We start from the raw sequence: 24728 nt of genomic DNA, 5'->3' as shown, positions 1-24728 counted from the left end.
TCATATGCAGAAAGGGTACATACACCTGTAAATCAGGTTAAATGTGCAACTGTGTATCCCTAAATGTTTTCGGCTACCAGAGGTTTTACACAAAGAGTGAATTACGCAGCACCATTACACGCTTGACTGAGTTACAACATCTGGGTTACCAGTAACAACACAGGTGAAACAAACAGCAAAATGCACCACTGCACTCTACTTTTTTTGTTACAAATAACATTGTTACCTGGAAAACTATACCAGAACTGTACTGGAGCTTTGCTTGTAAAAGTGGAAAAAAAATAAACCCCAAAAAAAAACAAAAACCAGTGACTACATTGAGTTGACTTAATTATCGTGGATTTTGAGGCCAGGAGAAAATGTAAAATGAAATGTACATGTGTACATTTCATATTAACAGTACTTAAGTTTTGTTGCGTTCATATACATGTACGTGTATTTATACATTTTTGTTTCCACTGTTATTAGGTATTCTGTGGTAGTTACTTTGGTCATAACCTAATCTTATCTCAATGTCAAGTGAACTAAAGTGGCTATAAATAAATGTACCACACACCTAGAAGGACATCAAGGTGACAACTATTATATAATACAGGCCAATGACATGAAACTTGACAAAGCAATCAATGTAGTTTTGTCTCCAAAATCAAATTACAAATGTGCATAAATTGCATTGAATGTTGCTCTATTATATTCGAAAAGGTTGAGGAATTAAAGTAAATCAGTCAGGCAAACAAAAATCCATATAACACACATATGTTCTTCACTGCTTTTGAGTTGCTTCAGTCAGCGCAATGATGTGTGCATGTTAAATACTGGGGACCTCTTGTAAATTTTTGATGATATCACAAACAATGTGCATGCATGGGAGTGAACTGTGGAAGGTGCTTTCTCAGCCCTCATTGTTCATAAGTCCCTTTGGTTATACTTAAAGTCAGACGCTCGTGTGAACGTTTGTGCAGTTACACAACAATGACCACCACTTCAGGGCATCCTTAAAAATATATGTTAGGCATATACCCTTACCAACCCTTTAAAAGGAGCCATTTTTATTGGGATATTGACAGTTCTTTTTTTATATTTTATGTAAATTTCCTATCTTTTTTATAAGCTAGAATAAAAAAGAATTCTCTACCAACCCATTAAAAAAAGTGTCCTTCTCTAAGTTTTGATTGAGATATAGATAAAAAATTTTCCTTATTTTTCTCTCCATATCTTTTTTTTAACAATTCTTGAAAAATCTTTTTCAGAAGCTAGAATGAAACAACAAAACAATTCCTAACAGACCCACCGACTGTTCTTTGTGATACGGTTGGGTCATGACCAACAAAGAATTTGTTAAGGATGGCCTCAATTGAAGATGGCTGCCAGGTACTTTGAGCAGGCAGCCATTTAAATGTACAAAACAGTAAAAAAACTATTGCACTTCATTTAATTTTCAGGTACATGTACATGTAGCTGGTTTCTTTTTGAAGGTTGCTTTTTGCCTAAAAAAGATAATGAAAACCCTGCCACTATGGTTCATGCAGGCTGCACTTTCTGAACTGTGGTACCAGTGCGAAATTCCACAAAGCTTAGCAATGCACAGACATATGTAATTCCGCTAGCATTCCAGTCTTGAAAGCTGCATTTACATGTAGGTACTGCCATGGTTTTTCTGCCAAGACTTGTTATTAAGTCAAAATAAAGACAGGCAATCTGGCAAGGGCTTAACCCCTGCTGACAAGACCTTCGACACTGAAATGCCCCACTCCCTGATGAGTATGCACAGGTACACAGTACTAATCAGGCCATGTGCCGGCAGTTATACAGCAGGTAACTCATTAGTCAGTGCGTCACTCAATCAATCATGACGGGGCAAAAGCAGCCTCCCAGGAAGATAGCTAGCGATGTGTAATTTTGTGCTGGCAAACAAACAAAATCTCCGACAAGATTCAAGCAACTTTTTGTACGCACACAGTCATGGGCAAATCTGCACTGGAGAGAAATGACTGGTTCAGTTGAACACTGGATTAAAATAAGCCAGGAAAAGTGACTCCTTGGTATAAGAAGATGTGCTCTGTTGCCCAAAATTCCAGCGTCTGACCTAAAAGTTGCCCCAAAAACATGAATATGAATAGACATGAATAAAATATTGCCTTTGGGACCTTATCATTGGCACATTCTATACATGTAATTCTTCTGACAGATCTTTGCATTTATTATTTCATGATAATATAACCATTATAATTCACTGTTCAGTCACAATGGAAATTTAGTCCCGTTTTTCATCATGACTGTATTGCTGTCACATGATCATCATCAGGATTTTGTCAAATATGTTTGTCATAATAGGAATTACTTGTATGTAAAGTCAGACTTTCTGTGTAACGAGCATATTTCTTTGTATGTTTTTACCACACTCGGTAAAGCATTTGTATGTTTTTACCACACTCGGTAAAGCATTTGTATGTTTTTACCACACTCGGTAAAGCATTTGTAGGTTTTTACCACACTCCCTAAAGCATTTGTATGTTTTTACCACACTCCCCAAAGCATTTGTAGGTTTTTACCACACTCCCCAAAGCATTTGTAGGTTTTTACCACACTCTGTAAAGCATTTGTATGCTTTTACCACACTCGGTAAAGCATTTGTATGTTTTTACCACACTCCGTAAAGCATTTGTATGTTTTTACCACACTCCCCAAAGCATTTGTAGGTTTTTACCACACTCCCCAAAGCATTTGTAGGTTTTTACCACACTCCCCAAAGCATTTGTAGGTTTTTACCACACTCCCTAAAGCATTTGTAGGTTTTTCCACACTCCCTAAAGCATTTGTAGGTTTTTACCACAACGTTAAGCATTGGATGAGTTTTTTACAATGTCCAACTCAAAACTTTGAGTAAACAGTTAATTCATACAACAGATCAAAACAAACCCGAAAATATGCATAAAAAAAGCCTAATGGAGATGTACTGACAGTTTTAAAAATTTGTCTCAAGGTTATTTACATTCCTGTCACAATTTGTCATTGGCAGTATTAGGTTAACTATGGTGTAATAACTGTCACATGTTAATATATCCTTGCACTTTACAGAGTTTTTCTACATGTATCCGCACAGCACAATTCATCATGGAGATTTTCACAGCCTCTGGCAATGACCGTTTTGCAGCCTCTGGTGGTGTGCTCTTTAAAATGATAATAAATGATGTGACAAAATCAACAGCATTCAAAATAGCCAAAGCCATTTTCATTTACTTATTAAAACTTTGTGATGTGCCAGAACGTCTGTTCACTTTAAGTATAGGACATGAGGACATGATAACCCATATTTCACAAACCACAAAGTGGTTAAGTGGTTAGAGCATTGAACTGTAAAAAATGTAGTCTTATGAACCATGAGAACAAGACAACCAACCACTCAAAACAAGGTCAACAGTGTAAACAATGTATCGATCCACAAAAGCAAATGTTTAACAAAGGTCTTCCCTGTTAAATTTATCACCACATGGTTGGAAAATTAAAATGGTGAATGGTGTATATATGAAGCAGACAAAAGTTGGTTTTGTTTACAAATTAACATTAAAAATGTCACAGCACGAGTTGTGTGACAGCACGGTGATTATGTGGCTGTGTCCTTCTTCCTCGGCCATTTCGCTTATTAAAGAGCAACTTTCAGCTCAGATTATGCCCATTTTTAATTTGATTTTGGTTGGATTGGCCTGTGTCAGGGCTTCACAAAAAGTACAATTTTATCAGCAACACACAATAATGCCTTCAGAATATGCCTGAATAAACACCTTGCAATCATGCAAAAAGGTTGAAGAATTGCTATAGTTAACGATGCTCCTGCATGTAAAGGTTACAGGATCTCCACATGTTGCTTTACAATTTCCACAAAGCTGATATGTTTATTTCTTTGATTTGTGTTTTACGCCGTCCTCAAGAATATTTCACTAATACAATGGTAGCCAGCATTATAGCAGGAGGAAACCGGGCAGAGCACAGGGGAAACCCAAGATCATCTGCTGGCAGACCTTTCCATGTATGGCTGGAAAGGAAGTCACGGCATGTGCTGGACTTGAACTCACAGCGACCGCATTGGTGGGAGGCTCCTAGGTCACTGCGCCGTGCTGGCGTCCTAACCCCCTTGCCCACGTAGGCCCTCAAGTTGACATGTGTCCCTAAGTGAAAAATACAATTTCTTGTTCTGAATTATGTTTCCGAGTGAGATTCCTTCCAAGTAAAATTTTTTGTTGATTTTTTAAGGTATTGGACACAAATACTGTAAATGCCTTTTTATTCGTATGCATAAACTTTCGCAGATTTGGTAAGAAGACACATTCGTGTGAATCAACTTTCGCGGATCTGATAAATGAAAATCAAACTTCAATACAGAAACGCTGAGTGATAAAACAACTCAAGCATTCAAGTAACAATGTTATCGTTTAAATTTGTTTGCACCTGTAAGATGTGACAAAAATTCTATACGATGCAGTAACTTGATCAGGCAAAGGAAGTTAATCATCCTAAGCTTTTAATCTAATCTTTATAAGATGAAGCCCTTACCTGCTGTGAGCAAATATCTGCATCATTCACTCCAGGAGACGATGAACAATTAAATGTGATAAAAATAAATCCCACTGTTTAATTCTCATGCATCAGCAGTGTGAGTGAAACTTTGAGTGAACTGTAACAGATTTGAGTAAATTTCTCAGAAATCATCATTATCAAAAAGTTTGAATACGGAAACCCCTGAGCGATGTATCAAGGATGTAGAAAAGGTGATCAGACTGGAAGGCAAATACAGTTGATTAAAAAACAGCCTCTCTCATTGTATGTATATCATATCAGGTAAAAAAATAAATCAACAACAATGTCACAATGTTGCGATACTTAAATGGAGGTAAACCTCCTTAAAAGAAAGCAAAATTAACTGATGATCAAATAAGCTGGATTTGTGAAAGCCGGAATACATTCTAATTAGGTATTTCTAATTAAGGTGTTTGAAAAGTATTAGAACTGTAGTGCTTGTTAATGAATTAATGACTGTAACGCATGCTACATTATTAAGTTACTTACATGTACATGGGTTTTATATTCGATGGCACTTATCATTCGATGGCACTTACTGAATATTTACATCTAACTTAATTTATCTGTACATTTTATTTAATATTTTTCCAATATCCAATTTCAAAGACATTTCACTCTTTCAAAAGTGTAGATGACTTAGAAAAAAAAGATACCTGTACGTGATAATGTAAATGTACTACTTAATCCTGCCACATGCAGTTTTTTTTTTCTTGTTCAAACACTGTTTTGCGAACAGACATTCATGGACGAAGGTGTTCTATTTCACAGGTAATTCCACTTCACAGATTGCTACCACACATCCCTGGAATGTGTGCAGCACTGAATGAAGCTGTGACGTTCATCAAGCTCTAACGTTGTCAGCTGCAGAATTATCGCCAGCTGCACAAAGAATACACAGTTACCTGTAGGTCCTGGAGCATCTTTTCTTCCATTATCCCAAAAGATCAGTCTTGTTCTAATTAACATACACTGAATGAGAATTTCATGTGGTTTGTCTGGCCAAGAGAATCCAATATTGCACAATAATGAAAATAAAGTGCTAGACATCATTTATACATCGGTCAGGTATATGTATGTTCAATGTAATAAGGTGCATATGATCACAGTATTCAACAAAAATACATGCTGATGTATATACCCATTGAAGCAATATCAAACTGTCTATGTTGGAGTCTGGAGAAATTTTCGATTAATATCATTCTTGGCACAGTTATTTTAGTTTGGTCATCTTTAATCATTTTGAGTATACAGCATATCCGCACCCTTTACCCACCTCCCCAATTCTTCTCCAGAAAAACATAATTATGCCCTTAAATTTTTATTAATTATCAACACAAATTTAAAAGTTAACACAATATTTTAATCAACAAAATTAATTAATGGCTCCATCAACATACAGCAGTATTTTTGAATGGTTCTCTATCACCATGGTAAAACAAACACTGATTTACTGATTTATAAGTAAGTTTGTTGCAAAAACCAAGTGAAATCCTTGGACAGATTTTTAACCATTGCAGTCAGAACTGGTTGCACCTGCAGTATTGTCTGAAATTAATTTATGTGAGCCACATCCTGGCTCCCTGTAAATTCTTGTGTAACTATTTCCTGCAAGCAATGTGTACAGGTGGACTGACACAGAAACCTAATATAACTGGGAATGAAAAAATAGACTGATATTCAAAGCCATCAAGTCTGTACAATGTATCAGGTCTACTGGGCTCAGATGTTAACAGCGGGGATTGTATGTACATGTATTTTCTTCCATCTGGGAAGAATACCTGTGCTGACAGCACCGATTCTGAAAACTTTTATCATGAAGTTTTAATCCTTATACCATAGCTGAATGGGTTGAAGAACTGGTACACCTGTAGTTCAGGGGCACATGTAGTTCACGCATGTAGAAAACATGTTCAGGTCTGTCCATGGAGAATGACCAGGTGTTCACCCCTGAACGTCACACCTTGAGCTTCACAACACATAACACACCAGTATACAGGTACTACATGAGAGAACTTTACATGCTCAGGACACAAGGCTTTTTACACAGGCATGACTTTTTCTGGTCAGATTTTCTAATCAGCACTTTTTCAATTAAATCTGAATTTCATGCATATGTTGTGCAGGTTCCTGTGTGTAAGTTAATAGAAAATCATCTCCAAACATTTAATACAATATTCCTTCTCGTAATTAAATACAGAATTCTTTCCCATAATTTAATTTAACATCTCCATCAAGGCTTTTATAAAGTATTGAAATGTCCAGGTACAAGCAATGACTGTATCACAGCCATAGGAAGAGGCAATGACGGTATCAAAGCCATAAGAAGAGGCAATGACTGTATCACAGCCATAGGAAGAGGCAATGACTGTACAACAGCCGTAAGAAGAGGCAATGACTGTATCACAGCCACAGGAAGAGGCAATGACTGTATAACATAGTAAGAAAACTATGTGTACATGACCACCCTGCTTCTAGCCAGCTATCCAGGTACAGACAACGATTTCATCATTCACACAGGCAGAGAGAGGGGGAGCTAGGTGACCTCCCTGCCACTAGCCAGCTATCCAGGTACAGAGAACGATTGCATCACTCACAAAGGTAGAGAGAGAAGGAGCTAGGTGACCACCCTGCCACTAGCCAGAGAGAGAGAGAGCTTGGTGACTTCCATGCTGTTTGCCAGTTATTCACATTCACTAGTATCAGCAAGCCTGACTGGCTTTATATGGCAATTTTAACAAAAGATATTGCATACAACCGAAACCTATCGTGAAAACTGTGGTCCGTCAATAGAGAATTCTATTGTTTGCTTGAATAATTTTTTTATTCTGGTCTAGAAAAAAAGATAGTGATTTTAATCAAATTTACATGGGGAGAAAAACAGAAAAAAATTATCAAAACCCCAATAAAAACTTTAAGGGTAGGGCCCATTTCTGGGGGTTGGTTAGGTTATACCCAATGAACATCTTCTTAATAATGGTGTCAGGTCTAAAATACAGCTGCAGCCAACACATCCTTGCAGTCTGCAGCATTGCTGTACTGCTCACACACACACAAACCCCCAAGCAGACTCAACAGGTGCTTGTCAACATGGATCCAGTCTCCGGCACTGAGTAAACTTTGACAACACTCCGTCCAATGTCAATACAACTTCAGAGCAGTAACAGTTTACCCTTGAAACAGGATGTTTTCTTGGATTATGAAAAGCTCAACATTAAAACTGTGTGCGACCTCATCTTTGCACTGCCTCATTCTGGTAGCCACTGACCAGGGAAAATCCAGGTTCATATTTACAAGTTACAAATTTAATTCAACAAACTGTTGCACAAGTACCTGTTTATACATACGGTTGTGACTACCTTGTGCTAATCTGCAATTGCTGCTGTTCCTTGTGGTGGTGATTCATCAATTACTTATTTATTTGACTGGTGTTTTATGCTGTTTTCAAGAATATTTCCCTTACATGTATACAACTGTGTCCAGGATTATGCTAGGAGGAAACTGGGCTCACAGTGACTGTAGTGGTGAGAGGCCGGACACACTGCCACAACAACTGCATGAAGTTTCTAAATGGAACTCTGTTGATGTTGGTTTGAGGCCATCCTTGACCGAACCAAATTTTGACAAACCTGATGTCAGGGCGATCCCAGACTAGTTGTGAGCTCCATGACCTTTCAATGCATTGGCATGTATAATCATGTGCAGTACATTATTGTGCAATGAAGCCAAGCCAATCCAGAATATCAACAGAAACCATTTCTCGCGCAGCAATAAGAATTGGTTATTGAATGGTACTGAATAGCTTGTCAAGCCAGCTTTTAGCAAGGCTATGTAACAGGAGTCTGATTTCAGATTCATAAGCTTTTGAATCATTACTCTATAAATGAAGAAATTTTTCTTCTTTTTTTTTTTTTCCATTCATTTCTGAGTACATTTGTTGTTCCTCCTATTATTGTTTTCAAAGCCCTTATAATGGATCACTGCGAATGTGACTGACAAACTGTAAGAGATACAGAAATCTACATGTGAAGTCAATCCTATCAGGGAACAAAAGCCGTGCATGGTTGTTTAATGGTTCAGATACTTTGTAGGCATTTGTGGAAGGAAAGACTTGAATTATCTTACTATATTAGTTCCTAACTGGGGAATACACACGTGTAGGTACTTCAAACTAGGAATCTCTTGTAAGGTGACAGGCCTTCTCGCCATCTGTTACCCCTACTCACAGAAATGAGAATTCCGTGACATTTCACATGATTTACAAGTATATGGAAGTTGAACACTGCTTATCTGTGGGCCACACGCACAGTGTAAAAAACAAGTAAAATTATTAGGTAAACTGAATACTTTTCTCCTTCCTTGTTTTATCTGTTAAGTTTATCTGGCTTGGATAATCACAAGAAATCTTTAAACATTTCCTTCCATGCATGTAACCTTTGGCCTGCTGTTATAAATGTACTGTGGTTCAAGCAATCTACAATTCAGCTATCGGTAACAGAAAGGAACACAGAAATGGCACCACAAAACCAGTTGGATGTATATTTCATCATCTAGGTAGCAAAGTGCAAACCACTCCTGATATTGTAGCCAGAGTTTTATGTTTACAAACACTTGTCCACAACCCAGAGCCAAGCCCTTGGGTGTGGTATTACTGAGTTCAGGAAACCCACAGTTGTAACATATTATCTCTTGTAATAGTAAGATACTATTGCCACTCTATCGGCTGGCGTCAGCACGTGATCCACTTGGCAAATAGTCAAATTCATGCACCTCCGCCAAGCTGTAAACATGTACTGTGACTTCATTGACGCAGGCCCGTGTCGGTGACAATAGTATGAACGGGGGATCAAATTACGGATTTCAGCAGGAAAATCGACAGCGATAAATAAAGTCAATAAAAATCGCTGGCTCGGTTTACAACGATCTTGTTGTGTACCGACTTGAAGATGAACTTAAGTGACAGATGTTACAAGTCTGCGAACCACGTGGTCTAGCTACACCGCAAGAGGCCACGTGTGTAGATTAGACATGCACACAGTAGAAAAACTTATTCTTGACTTACACAGCCCACTTTGTGTAAGCTTATATTGCCAGGCATCGCGCCGAAAAGGTTGTTTTGCAGTACTGTAATCAATAAAGATAATTATACATATACTTACGTATGCAGACTGCAGCAAGTAGCCTCACAGCGATGTCTGGCTGTTCACATCCCGGGAAAAGCGGCTCGATCACGTAGTACGCAAACGTGAGGGCTACAATGGCTTGAGAACAGGGCCGAACGATCATACATTCCACCCACAGGCGAAGAAAGGCCAGGAACGGCCCGAAAGCTTCGTAGATATAAGCATAATCAGCTCCAGATCGTACAATAGCCGTTCCTAATTCGGCATAACAGTACGCGCCGATCATCGAATACAGTCCACACAAAACCCAAATTATAAGGGACAGTCCCACACTGCCAGAATCTTTCAAAACGCCCGTGGGGCTGACGAAAATACCAGATCCTATGATACTACCAACGATTACGGTAACACCATTAATCAGTGTTATTTTGGGTTTCAAATTAATCGTGTCCTCTCCATGATCACCGCCGGCTTCGGTCTTGTCGGCGCTTGCCTGCGGTGTACCATCTTTGACTGCGGCGTAATCGTTTTTGTCGGCCATCTCTGATTATTGTGCGTTGCTTGTTGTATCTGTAGGAGCTGAATCCAAGCCTTCCTAGCCAATACCACCTAAAACAGCTTCCCCAACAGCTTCACAATACGCTAGTCCAATCCGACACTTCAACGAACACTTAATGACGATGTTTTTTTTCAAATCTGGTTGTCCAGCAGCGCGGATTTTCGGTAGGAAAATGAATGCAGGGAGAGAGAGGGCACCTACACACGTGTGCTTGCTTTACAACAGCCCGCTCATATTTTCACGCGGACACTCTTGCGGATAGATACCAGTTCTATTAGCCAATGAAAAAAGCCATTTGACCCGTCACGTGGTAGTGGATCAATACATAATACAACCAGGAACTAAGGTTAGACTATTTACCATGTATTCATCGCAAATCACCCAACTAAATGAGTGCATATAAGAATAAAGAAGTAGTTGTACAAAATTCTCAATTGTTATCCTGTTGTATTCAATTTCGTTTTGGTTATTTATCATTATGATAGCAAAATTACTTGAAGACACCCCTGGGAAGTTAAACTTGGACGATCCCAAATTGTTCCAATCACAGCTTATCTATTTTACGTTCATTCATGTGGTTTAGTCTGATGGAGCCCGGTCCACAACTCGGTCAAATAGTTGAATGAATGAATGGTTATGAAAAACTGCTAGCAATACGCTTATACTACCTCTTGGGTCAGAGGATAGTCTGGAATGTGGCTTTAAACAAGTAAGTTCGTTATGCAAGCGGGGTTTGGTTGTTTTTCTTCCGGCTCAGTGTGATTTCCTCGATACGTACCATACCGGTATGTTCATAAAGAAATATATACAAGAAATATAAGTTTTACTCCGTACTCAAGAATATTTCAGTTATACAACGGTGGCCAGCATTATGGTGGGAGTACCGGGTAGAGCCCTGGGGAACCCCACGACCATCTGCAGGCTGCTGGAGAGGAGCTGGGCTTGAGCTTCACAGCGACTGCATTGGTGAGAGGCTCCTGGGTCATTGTGCCGTGCTGGCGTGCTAACTCCCTCGGCCACGGAGGCCCAAAAATAAATAAATAAATAAATAAAAGACACTGATTGTGGGCATAGCTAGAGCTATATTTTGTTTACCTTATTCTGTCCATGGAGGTAGAGTATTCTAGAATATACAGAATATTCTACGTCCATAGTCTGTCATTCACACAAATCTCAGCGTATATTACGGAGCGGATTTTCTTCTTTGTACAGTAGTGCCATCAGATATCTGCAGTCCTCATACAGTAGTGCCATCAGATCTCTGCATTCCCTCATACAGTAATGCCATCAAATATCTGCAATCTCTCGTACGGTAGTGCCATCAGATATCTGCAATCCCTCATTCAGTAGTGCCATCAGATATCTACAATCCTCATACAGTAGTGCCATCAGATATCTGCAATCCCTAATACAGTAGTGCCATCAGATATCTGCAATCTCTCTTACAGTAGGGATGTTAAATTAACTTTGAACAGATAAAGGAAAAAAAAAAAATCTAGGTTTAAAGAATGTCACTGATATATTTGCCCAGTTTTTCGCATGACCAGTAGAATGCACCTAGTTAATGGACATTTACATCAAAATCAAAGTCTGTATCTGGGTGGTATTCAAATAAAATTCTGGAAGCCAGATTATGAAAAAAATTATATACATATATATACCGGTATATAAAAAACAATATATATAGTGATTAAATGACTTCAACTGAAAGAGGTTAATTACTTTTCAAAGGTGTGACAGAGACATCCCATCAAACCAGGGAAACAGTGAAATAAATCTATACTTCACTTTTCAAATAAAAATATCTGATCTACACTTTACTTTTCCTCTTGTAACACAACTTATTCCTGTGACAAATATCACAGACTTATTCTTCGTCTGTTCAAAATTAAAAGATAAAAGATCAAAAAATACATTGTCTTTATATGCACTCAAAGCAAGCTAAATTTTTTGACTGTAACTTACAGCAGATATTATGGTAAGATTGGGTTTACAGTGTTTGAATTTATTACCTTTACGGGATTTATTTACACGATACAAAGTGACATCAAATGAAATATTCCTTACAGTCTGATATCTCATCGAATCTAAAGAAGTTCTATCCATGTTTATCAATTAATTAAGGCATTTGATTCTATATACGGCTGTTACATATGCCTGTTCTATGTAGGGGCTACATCACATTATAGCACTGTACTTAGCATATGCTACCCTTAGTCGCTGGAATGAAGTGAATCAGTGAATGAAAATTCTGCAAAAGGAGAGAAACAGAACAGCCCTATGTTTTTATAAACCTGAATGTTGTGGCTTATCCGCGGAACATCTAAAGTGTCATGCATAAACAAGCATTACGGTCACCTGCTCTACATCTTAACCCCCTGTATACACCTGGCCTTATGCAGATGTGGATTATTTTCACCACAACATCATAATGTTGGCTTGACATTAATGTATTATAATAGCCTGAAACGTATTATTCTGGACAGGAAATGATTAGTGGGTCCATACCACTTAGGTGGATTAGAAAGAAATGGGGCATTCACCAATGGGGTGGGGTGTTTGTGGTGTGTGTGTCAGTGTGGGTGGGGTAGGGGTGGGGTAGGGGTGGTTGGTTATGTCATGGAATTTGATCCATATATTGAGGGTAGCAAATGTGTGTTTTCATACCGTATTATATAACGTGTGTTTACAGTTTATTCGCAGTGAGCATTAGAGGTACTCCCTGATTACTTTTGTAATAAGAAGCTGTGTTGTAGACTTTAATGTAGCTTTATCTCAAGTTGATTGCAAATGTGTTCACATTACCATATCCACTAAGGTATAAAGAGTTTTTTAGAAAAATTTTTTTTACTGTTTATAGCTCTGCGCCATAATTGACTTAAAAACAAGAGTTCAGGTGAACACAAGATACGCCTCAACAAATGCATTTGTTTGAAATGTATAAAAAAAATCAGCAGCATTGTGGTGAGTATAACCCCTGAGGGGAATCTTCATCACAAGTGGATAAAGGTGTCCACCTTAAACCCAAACTTTGCGCGGAAAAACAGTTGGAGTTGTAGCTCGGACATGAAAATCAAATCTGTTCATACAGAATATATAAGAAAAATGGCTAACTAGTTACCATGACAACTGCGAAAATGGACAAATGTCAGTTGCAACACATAGTCATCTGTATATCTATGCATCCACCAAAAATTTAAACTCTTTGTGGAAAACTGTTGGCGTTATAACCTGGACACAAAATCATATCTGTCTATCTATATTCTATATATAAGGAAAATGGCAATCTGGTTATCATGACAGCCGTAAACGGACAAATGTCAGTCACTACACATTGTCATCTGTGTATCTATGTATCCACCAAAAATTTAAACTCTTTGTGGAACACTGTTGGCATTATAGCCCGAACACGAAATCATGTATATTTATACAGTAGACAAAGGGAAATGGCAATCTGGTAACCATGACAACTGTGGAAATGGACAATTGTGAGGCACGACACATCATCATCTGTGTATCTATGAGTCCACCAAAAACTAAAACTATGGGGAAAACTGTTGGAGTTATAGCCCTTAGGCTCTCCGCCTAATGGTGGGGCGTATAACAGTCTGAAGAAATTGTAGGTACTGGTACTGTACCAAAAATTTTGTAAGTTGTAAAAGTTGTAAAATATTACTTCGTTTTCTTAAATTTTTATTTATTGATATATTTATCTATAATATTTTTTTGATTTTGTCAAAAAGTGCTTTCTGACTTTATTTTGGGGCAGAATGCAAGGGTAGGCTACGTGCAGCAGCTGAAATCAGTGTGCCATTTTCCTCACCCCTCTGCCAGCCAAGGGGGAGTAACTCTCACAATTCTTCCAAAATGGTGATAAAACTCGTCAACTGCGCAAAAACGTATTGAAAATGGCCAAGAAATAACACATAAAGGTGATCAAAAAGACATTTAATGCATCAAAACTTCATTTCCAATAACAACCTCGCTGTCTTTTTGTCCACTAAGAAGACTTTACTGTGATCGGACTAAAGAGGGGAATAACTCTAGACGAAACAGCACAACAATGGGTGGGTATATATAATGCAACTCTAATATATATATATATATTAGGTTAATTCAGATTTGGTATGCCCTATTGTTCATGGCACTTTTCCAGGATACATTTTGTGATGTAGGCTTACTGTGGTAATTCAATATATATTTCCCCAAATATTGAAACGCGAACGAGGATATTTCGTCGACCGAATCATAAATTAACACAATTTTGTTATTTTTATGTTTTACTATATTTTATATATATAAGCGCCCACCCCTAAGGAAAACACTATAGGAAAACTGATTTTTTTTTTTTTAAAGTTATTTTTTTGACTGGGTTGTGGCCCAGTACTGAAGGCCTTTTAGGGTAGGGGAAATTTATTTTGTTTTTATTACAGTCTAGGCAAAACCTCAGCCCGGTTTTCCAGCCAGGTTTTACGCTGTGCCAAATAAGTGTGGGGTTGGGTGCTGTGCCAAAGAAGAGTGGGGGTGGGTGCTGTGATCCGATCAAAAAAAATTCTTCCAGTTGTTCCAAAAGTATGATCAAATTCTTCATTTGCGCAAAAGATACTGAAAAGATCAGAGAAATGACAGAACTGTGTTGTCATAGAGTTATAGCCCTTAGGCTCTCCGCCTAATGGTGGGTCGTATAACATTCTGAAGAAATTGTAGGTACTGGTACTGTACCAAAAATTTTGTAAGTTGTAAAATATTACTTCGTTTTCTTAAATTTTTATTTATTAATATATTTATCTATAAGGCATAATCATTTTGCCTGACCAAACCTTCTCTGTCCAATATTTCTTGGTTAAGACGACTGTTACACGATCGGACTAAAGGGGAAGATAAATCTATCACAACCACCATCACATTACCACAGTACTTTATGCAGGCGTTGAGAGTTGTATTACTACCCGTATCAATGCAAGTGTGCATCTTTCAGGCATGCATCAATATTTATGATTGGATTAAGTCAGATTTAATTTTACTTTCCATGGCCACAATTATAATATAATCATTAGTTAATAGAAGGCTTTCCCCCAGAATACATTTAGGCAGTGTTGTCATCCAAGAACATTTCATATAGCAAAAATTCCAAAACTCCTTCATAAACACACACACACATACTCGACTAATAGGAAAGCTGGTGTGTTGTTAATTCACCTGAATGGATATGGCATCATACTGTAGAACATTTCATTGTAGCAAGGATGACAATTTTATAGATGCATGGAGTCAACCAAAAGGGCCATACAAACGCTGTTGATAATTACTGATAACCCTGACTAGCCTATAAAGGTGGATGAATCTCCAGGATTCTGTCTTCTAGCTAGGCTGGAATTTAAAAATCTCCTGCGCTGTAGTGGTTGAAAGACTGTTTTAACCACTTGGCTGAAGAGAGGACTGAGAACATTTGACAAATGTAGAAATCCATTTGCCATAATAAGTGATGCGACACCGGCAGAAGTTTGATCTTTACCTATTTATTTGTTAGTTACATTGTTTACCAATTACAGCTCAGGAGCAATATCTTCTTCATCTGTTATCAGGTTGGTCTTAATGACAGCACTATTTTTAGTGCTGCCTGACTGGAAGATCATGACAAAGACACCACACATGACATCCAATGCATCACAGTAAACTGATACCAACTTGACCAGAACTTGGTCCATCCCCTTATGTTGAGAACTGAACAAGACAGAACCATGACTTGACACAGATCTGATGAATAAATGGAAATTTTATGGGGAAAAAAAAAAGAACAAAAACAAATACACAAGGAATAAAAAAAGCAGATTTCAATGATAAATTTTATACAAACTTTTACTGATCTCTTAGGCAAGTTTTGATGGAAAAAGGACGTCGAAATAATCCAATATAATTTGAAATTCATATCCTTGAAAACAGAGACAAATGTGTCAGAAATACATTTACATGCATTGTGAGAACAAAAAAAATATACAAGTTCATAAGTTGTTTTTACCTCTATTCAAAAAAGAAAAGCTACTTTACAAATAAGACATGGAATCATATCCTTATAAGAAAACAAGCATACACTTAAGTACAGAAATGTAAGGGCCACAAGTCTTTAAGACAAATTGGAGGAAAATATACACCACAATTTTGACAAATGTTACTATCTGGAAGCAACAGACCTAGAGAAAACTTCAGGCCCAAGAAATTTTGAACTTCTATATTTTATGCAAATATATCTCCAATTTTAGTCTTTATTGCTTTACATAGGTTTTAGACTTTCAAAATATGATACCCATATTTTATAACCAAATACAGCCATGCCATGCTGATAAATTATAGTGTCAAAAGACACTGTCAATACCAAATTTCATTACTTCCTTCTTTATGTATTCCAAACAAATATGTCCACGAAACAAAAAGTACCAAGAAGGAGGTCATGTATTATCATGTGACACAGGAAAAAAATCTTGTGCCCACCAGAACACAAAGGATGTGAATACATACCCTTTCAAGAATTACCCACAATTAACAGTCTTGAATTAAATTTTTTTTTTATCAAAGGGAATACAAGATCGGCAACTGTTTACAGCTTATTTTTAGAATCATTAATAAACTTGCAAAAAATCATGCAAATACACAGCATTTATTACCAAAATAAATAAAGCAAGAAGCTATATCACAGATGCACAAACATATGGTAAAATGTAAGCAAATAAATATATATACTGTATCACAGACCCTTGTGTTGTAAAATACAGCATTAAAACTGGCTTAGCAATTTATAAACAAAATAAATAATTTCCCACTTCAAGTAACAGTCTAACGTACATTATACAAGATAGCAATTTTAACAATCAGAGATGAACAGAAAGTGAAAAACTGGTGAATAGTATCTGTTGAAGTGTACAAAGGGGGGGGGGGGGTTGTCACAAAAATGACCTTTTTGTTAATTATGAAAAGTTGGTCTGATCTGCTATCTATTCATCAGTGTATACCGAAGCATTCGATGTTTTAATGTAACATCATTAGTACTGACAAAGACAAAAATAGGACACGGCACAGAATTTTCGGCTCAGGACTCGTAGCACCTGCAGCAGAATACTACCCTGCCGAAAAATCCCCCTCTTACTTTTCAAGTCTAATTTCTCTGTTTTAATCCTCACCTGTTGTTTTATTAATCATTTCACGGTTTTGAAACCCTGTAGTACTACTTGTAAGTTTTACAAAATACACAAATGTTAGTAATGCTCAGGGACAAGACTTCATTCTGACTTCATTCAAAACAGAATGCCACAATATTGATCTTCATCTTTCATGGTTACACCCTGTATTAGCTGGTTTGGAATCCATGTACATGCAGATGTTCAATCCTCACAGTTTTAATCCTCATGCATGTCACACTATTAAGTCTACATAAAAATGCTCTCAGATATTTGTTTCTCAAATGGTGAGCATACGAATGAATTTATATATAATATCTTCCAAATTTTATTTCAATATGTAACAACAATATACAGAAGACAACAGCTTTGAATAGGCTTTAAATCATAGAACGCTATCCCTAACAAAACAAAAATCCCCTCTGAATTAAATGTCACTAACACAAGAACCAAAATAGACACGTTTCTATGTTATCCATTTCTCCCCGATCCTTCTATAACCTAACCAACAACCCAATTCCTCCCACTTTGACAAATACTTGGCAAAACAGGAATGCAAAAAGTGAAGTACCCCTACAAGTATATGTAATGAAATTACCCCAATGCTTCACTGAACATTACAGCGATATGCAACAAATGGCTAAAACCACCACTGAATTATCACCCAAATGTAATACTGTGAACAAAAGACTGGTACATGTTTTGTAGTACAGTCTGTTATACCGGTCTCTTGTTTGTGGTAAGTTCACATCCATATAATGTAGTCACGGTCAAATAATACTTAACTCTGAATAATACATATGTGTATGTGTGAGTACCCTAATGGCCTTTTAATTTAACGTACTCCCCAAATGAAGAGCTGGGGTGAGCGCACACTTCCAGGGATCTTGTCGTGTCACCGTACGTCTTTCCAAATGCGTATCGTCTCTCTGTAAACAAAGAATACAATGATCAGGCTGACTGCAGACTTACCACTAACAGCTTCTAGTGAACTTATGTGGATAGTGAAATAAGGTTAATTATGTTTCATTTTACCTTTCCCCCATAACTGTTTCATTCATAATGTGATACAAGCAAATTGTTCATTCCTGTCTTTGTGATCATGATTTATGTGCAAACTGGTGACACAGTGCTCAGGTATTACAACAGGACAGTTTTTAGTGCAACTTTTACCTTGGTTGGTACCACAGAGGAAAAGCCAAATGGTAAAAGCAGAAATGTTCACAGATCCTGCCGTCCCAAACGTAAATCAACTTGGTAATGGAATGCCAGCCCCAGATTTATAACCGGGCGACTAGTTCAAAACAAATCAGCCATGGGCACTTCTTTCTTTACAGGTTTCAAGTTCAACACACATGCACCATCCAGACAACAACTGTGGTGAATGCAAAATGGCTGTGGCTTGAGGGATGGCCATGTCAGGAATTCAGGGCAGGCATGGCATTACCAAGTGGAAAAAATGTGTTGTGTGTGTGGCTCAGCTGGAATGTAAGAGCAACTGTTTTTGGATTGCAGTGAAATAAAGGCTGACTACAAGTGGGATGCACACCATTGCTGTCACAAGGGACTCACATGGGACACATAAAGACTTACCACAAGTGTGACACCTGCCCTTACTGTCACCAGCGCCTCACATGGGACACATAATGTTGACCAAAAGTGTGACACCTGCCATGACTGTCACAAGCGCCTCGCATGGGACACATAAAGGCTGACCACAAGTGTGACACCTACCATGACTGTCACATGGGTCTAACGTGGGACAAAGGCTGATCACAAGTGTGACCCCTCTCATTACTGTCACAAGGGACTCACATGGGACACAAACACTTACCACAAGTGTGACACCTGCTGTCACAAGCACCTCACATGGGACACATAAGGTTGACCACAAGGGTGACACCTGCCATGACTGTCACAAGCGCCTCGCATGGGACACATAAAGGCTGATCACAAGTGTGACACCTGCCATTACTGTCACAAGGGTCTTACATGGCACACATAAGGCTGATCACAAGTGTGACACCTGCCATTACTGTCACAAGGGACTAACGTGGGACAAAGGCTGATCACAAGTGTGACACCTGCCATTACTGTCACAAGGGTCTTACATGGCACACATAAAGGCTGACCACAAGTGTGACACCTGCCATTACTGTCACAAGGGACTAACGTGGGACAAAGGCTGATCACAAGTGTGACACCTGCCATTACTGTCACAAGGGTCTTACATGGCACACATAAAGGCTGACCACAAGTGTGACACCTGCCATTACTGTCACAAGGGACTAACGTGGGACAAAGGCTGATCACAAGTGTTACACCTGCCATTACTGTCACAAGCGCCTCACATGGGACACATAATGGCTGACCACAAGTGTGACACCCATGTGGGACACATAAAGACTAACAACACATGTGACACCTATCATTACTTATGTGGGATTTACAAGGGACTTATGTAGGGATGCATAAAGGCTGAGCACAAGTGTGACACCTGCCATTACTGTCACAAGCGCCTCACATAGGACAAATAAAGGCGGACCACAAGTGTGACACCTCTCATTACTGTCACAAGCTCCTCACATGGGACACATAAAGACTGACCACAAGTGTGACACCTACCATTACTGTCACAAGGGACTTATGTGGGACACATAAAGGCTGACTACACATGTGACACCTATCATTACTGTCACAAGGCACTTATGTGGGACACATAAAGGCTGACCACAAGTGTGACACCTACCATTAATGTCACAAGCACCTCACATAGGACACATAAAGGTTGAACACAAGTGTGACACCTACCATTAATGTCACAAGCACCTCACATGGGACACATAAAGGTTGAACACAAGTGTGACACCTGCCATGACTGTCACAAGGGACTTACGTGGGACATATCCTGTGTATTTTGGGATCATCCCATCCGTCATGTAAAGTCGCCGTCCAAACCCAGGAACAACCTTCATAGAGAGCTTGTCTTGACTCATACTGTCAGAAATAAACAAGACAACAAGTTAAAATGTGACATGGACATTTCAAATACAAGCCAGTGGCGCACAACATGTAGGGCTATAAAATTTCTCTAGACTTATCTGCTGTCAGATAAACAAGTCACCATGGAGGATTAAATGTACATCAGGGACGTAACAAATACAAGCCAGTTGTTCACAACACACTAAGGAGGCAGAGCTTAGAGGAGAGTTAAACACTGTAAGACAGATAAAAGGTATAACTGAAAAGCATTACACGCAGTTATAAAAAGCACAAAGAATTATTTTGTCACTTTTATAAAAAAACAAAACACTGTTTGATCAAAATAACTGATTACAGGCTGACATTATGACATCGTGCTTAACAATTGACAGCCATGAGTGCTTGACAAATTGTATCAGAGCTAAGCATAAAGTCAAGGAAAGATTTTCCAGTATTTAAGTTCGAAATAAAATAAAATACTTCTTTGTGAACAATGGCTACACAAAATTCCCACATGTGTAAACAGAGCCACTGACATGACGAATACACTTGCGAGTTTAGTTTAAACTATGATGATAGGATGAGGATGAATGCATACATGTATCTGCGAAACAAAGTCTTTCTACCTTTCAATACATTATTCATATAAATAAAAATCATCGACAAACAGGCAAAGCCTATATATAGGTATATAACTTATTATTTTTCCAAAAATTTTTTTTCAGTTGAACATCATCCAACCTTCCACCACTTTTCTAGGATCAAAGGGACTCTCAGAATCACGCAAAATGTACAACTTCTTCACAGGCAAAATTTACCGTCATTTACCTGTTGGTTGGGAATCCTGCAAATGTCTTCTCTTTTGCCATATGTCTCATGGTTTCACCACTAAATGCTTCCAGGCCGTTTTTCGTCGCTGTGTGGTACCGACACCCCAGCCCCAGCTCAGTGGGTCGTATCCTAGGTATGTAACCTTGGTAACCAGGCATGGGGGGTTCTGTGAAAGCTCTCTTGTCATCTGTGTGCAAGATTACAACACAACATTTATAAATGTATGCCTGTGTATAATGCAGAAATAAAAATCAGTAAGGAGGTTGACCGAAAGAGAAAAAGCCGAAATTTACCTAAGATGAGAATTGCACTTGGTTATGAAACAAACTGAATTTGTCTTCCATTTTTTGTCTATGTACCATATTCACCAATTATGGTAAAATGTGAATACACTATTAAAGAAATGCAGGAATAAATTAAAAGAAAATAAAAGGTACATTTGACCAGGTTAACAAGCTAGGGATTCTCAGCTAGAGATCTACACTACAGGCAAACTTCCTTCAGCCCAGAGGTGGCTAATATCACACCTTGTTACATGGAATTTTTTTCAACAATTTTTATATACTGACATTTAGCTTTGCACAAACCTTGCATGAGGGGTTGTCTTGGATGTGTGTCCCTGTACAGGTTGAGATAGTCTCTGACATGGGGGTCGTACGAGACCGCGGTCAGGCGTGGGTAACTCGCTACCTGGGATCTGAGATCGGCCTGTTTCATGTCTGCAGTTCTTTGGCCTGTGATGAGGTTGTCTATGCAGCTGTCACATTCCTCCTTGTACGTGTTGCCGAACTTAAATGTCATCCCAGGGACATAGCCTACAATTACAATGTAGCACACAGAATTTTATTGCATCTATGGTGTAATACTTTTATGTTACTTGTTATGTTACAGTATGTTACTTACATATTATTAGCCAATCGCTATGCTGCAACGTCAAGGGGAGCTGATCATGTGATGTAAACAAATGCATGTGGCAAACTATGACAATATCACACATGGCTCTTGAGGCCATGGTGGCAATGAGTGGTTGATGGTGCTCTTTTGTGAGAGAGAGGAAACTGTTGCAGTTCATGAACTATTCTGTAATAGTGTCACACAAGACCCACAATGAATTCAAAATCAAAAAAAGAGCTTGATGGTCATTGAAACATTGATAACAACAACCATGACAACAATGGACAAAGATTTCACCAGGTGTCTCAGTCTACATTGTATCCACCTAAAGTTTAGCATTTGGCTTGATCTTGGTTGATTCTTTCACCTTAGAGTGCTTCTTTAGAATGTTTCTTTTTTTTGTAATTTGATTAATTTTTATCAGAATGCTTGGGTTTTAAATTGAATTTGTTTTGCTAAATATCTGTTTACTGTTACAGAAATATGCTTAAATTTCTTTTTAGTGTCATACATGTTTACATCTGATGTCTTGTCTGTAATGAAGAAAAATGAATGGATGCCTCCAGAGGACATTTAGACCCAATTCAGAAAAACTTAAGTGTAGGCAACAAAAGTACCATTTTAAGCTACTTCTGAAAGTGCATTTTTACAGGACATTCAGGATTTGGGAAATGTGTATTAAACTATAGGTGAAATGCAGTATGTTTTCTTGGTTAATTAGTACAGCACTTACCAGTGTATCCAGGAACCATGTTCTCAGTGTATTTATTATCACCTGTTGATTCAGGTAAACGATTCATTATTGTTTCTTTGACCACAGGACTTAGAATTCCATACTGCGTCTTCACTTGGTGTTTTCCCTGTAAAATGTGTAAATATTGTTTTAACCACCTTGTTATATCTAATCACTCAGAAACGTTCAGATGCTAACCATCTGGTCAATCTAGCTCTCAAGCAATGTTAGATGTACAGTTGTCAGACATAGTATGGAAGGTTGTAAACTTTAAAATTCACTCCTTTCAAAAGCTTAGACATACACATAGGCAAAAACTTGTCCATTTTAAAAATCAGTCATATTTATTTGACAGAGGTCAGGAATAAATCTTAATAATTATTATCATAAAGTTTAATATGATATAACAGAAATAAGTCAAATGTCACAATATGCACTGTAGTAGGAACAAAAAGCTAGGCTTTCTTTTGACCTTGGCTAAGTCGTGAGTGTCCTGTCCATATGTTTGGCCAACTCTGTATTTGATTTGTGGGCAGTAGCCTCTGTACCTGCAAAGAAAGAATAATTTACATGAAATTATTGTATAGCTACTTTCGCTCTTAATCAGCTTTAATCACAGAAAGCAAGAATAAATAATTCCCTTTTCACTAGGTTTGCTTTGAGTTTTAATGAAATTTAAAATGAGTCTTGACAAAGTTCAATAACCTCACTTAATATTATTATAATGGGTATTCCCACATCATTTATGTATTGTCCATAATACACATTTCCCAAATCCTGAATGTCCTGTATCCCTTTTTTGTAACAGTGTATTAATAATGTTTTCAGCAAAATGAATCAATTCTGACATTGTGATGTTGTCGAGAAATCACTGACACCTATAACCATATTAAATATATGAAACATCAAGTTGGTTGGAAATGATATTGTGCCTGACTGATCAAACTGGTATTCTTAAATGACAAGTTCAATTAATTTAGACGTTGAGGTCTATTTTCAACAATTTCTGATATTTACCTGCCTTGGGTTTTTGGATTCAACGATTAAATGCTGAGGCAGGTATATATCAGAAATTGTTGAAAAAAAAGACCTTGATGTTTAACTGAACTGAACTATTGAATGACGGGATTCAAACGTCCAACATTGAAGCATTATCAAAGTCACATAAAATGCAGATACTCCATTCTATTAAAATATATCATCAAAACAGACATTTGAATGGTCCATTGTGACTTGTCCTGGATCTGTGGACAAAATGGCATGAACGAGAGAGAAAATCATCAGTCCTCTCGATATCGATGATTTATGTCATCTCAACTGTACCTGTGACATATTCAAACACATGATTGACATTCAAACATTCACATGTCTCTTTATTGCTTAGAGCGCCCTATACAAAACAAACATCACTGGCACTTAACCTGTTGACCTGTCAAACACTGCTGTTAGCGTGATACCTACTAACTGTGATGGATTCTAATATATATCTATGTCTATATCTTGGATCTTACCCCGGAACATGGGCGCCTTCCTTTAGAGCGGCAAAAGACCTCCTTTGTTCCAGACTTGGGCCGCCTCCGAATGCGATGGTAGTCATGATTATTTGATAAACTCGAAGCGTCAATTGCTAGCGAAAAGAGTGAGGAGTGACCCTTGAAAACACTGTGCTGAAGTGAAAATTTGCGGTTAAAACAGGCCTTAAAGACTAACAGTTTGCCTGTTTGCGACCGCTCTAATCCCGTAACTAGGTCCGCTGGCTTTTGTCGCTAAGCGTGCATTTCCGCTTCCACAAACGCGCACTGACCCGTTTTGACAGATGTTGATGATGTGCGCATGCGCACCGCTGGTTGTTTACAAAT

General features: G+C 38.0%; 2 protein-coding genes across 2 annotated transcripts in view; both read right to left on the bottom strand.

Moving 5' to 3' along the window:
• Positions 1–10472, bottom strand: part of LOC135480288 (large neutral amino acids transporter small subunit 1-like) — a 38850-nt gene extending 28378 nt beyond the window's left edge. Inside the window, exon 1 of the mRNA XM_064760087.1 lies at positions 9735–10472. Within this exon, the coding sequence (XP_064616157.1) occupies positions 9735–10239 (505 nt within the window). The 5' untranslated portion in view covers positions 10240–10472. The remainder of the gene's footprint in view (positions 1–9734) is intronic.
• Positions 10473–16645: 6173 nt separating this feature from the next.
• LOC135480476 (ciliary microtubule inner protein 2B-like) lies at positions 16646–24609 on the bottom strand. Its single transcript, XM_064760316.1, has 7 exons — positions 24381–24609; positions 23342–23417; positions 22870–22996; positions 21830–22057; positions 21240–21429; positions 20326–20426; positions 16646–18358 (listed from the first exon to the last, which is right to left on the bottom strand). The coding sequence occupies exons 1-7, from the start codon at positions 24464–24466 to the stop codon at positions 18249–18251; spliced, it is 918 nt and encodes a 305-aa protein (XP_064616386.1). The 5' UTR covers positions 24467–24609; the 3' UTR covers positions 16646–18248.
• Positions 24610–24728: the final 119 nt, after the last annotated feature.

Source organism: Liolophura sinensis, chromosome 13 (genome assembly GCF_032854445.1).
Source record: "Liolophura sinensis isolate JHLJ2023 chromosome 13, CUHK_Ljap_v2, whole genome shotgun sequence".
NCBI classification, from domain to species: Eukaryota; Metazoa; Mollusca; class Polyplacophora; order Chitonida; family Chitonidae; genus Liolophura; species Liolophura sinensis.
Note: the sequence above shows the minus strand (reverse complement) of the source record. Positions and strands in the feature narration are given on the sequence as shown.

Coding starts and splice junctions, on each gene's coding strand:
- LOC135480476 (XM_064760316.1), bottom strand. CDS start 24,466: ATGACTACCATCGCATTCGGAGGCGGCCCAAGTCTGGAACAAAGGAGG. Junction 21,430..21,829: donor AAGACAACCCCTCATGCAAG/GTTTGTGCAAAG, acceptor TCTTGCACACAG/ATGACAAGAGAGCTTTCACA. Junction 18,359..20,325: donor ATACACAGGATATGTCCCAC/GTAAGTCCCTTG, acceptor CTTTGTTTACAG/AGAGACGATACGCATTTGGA.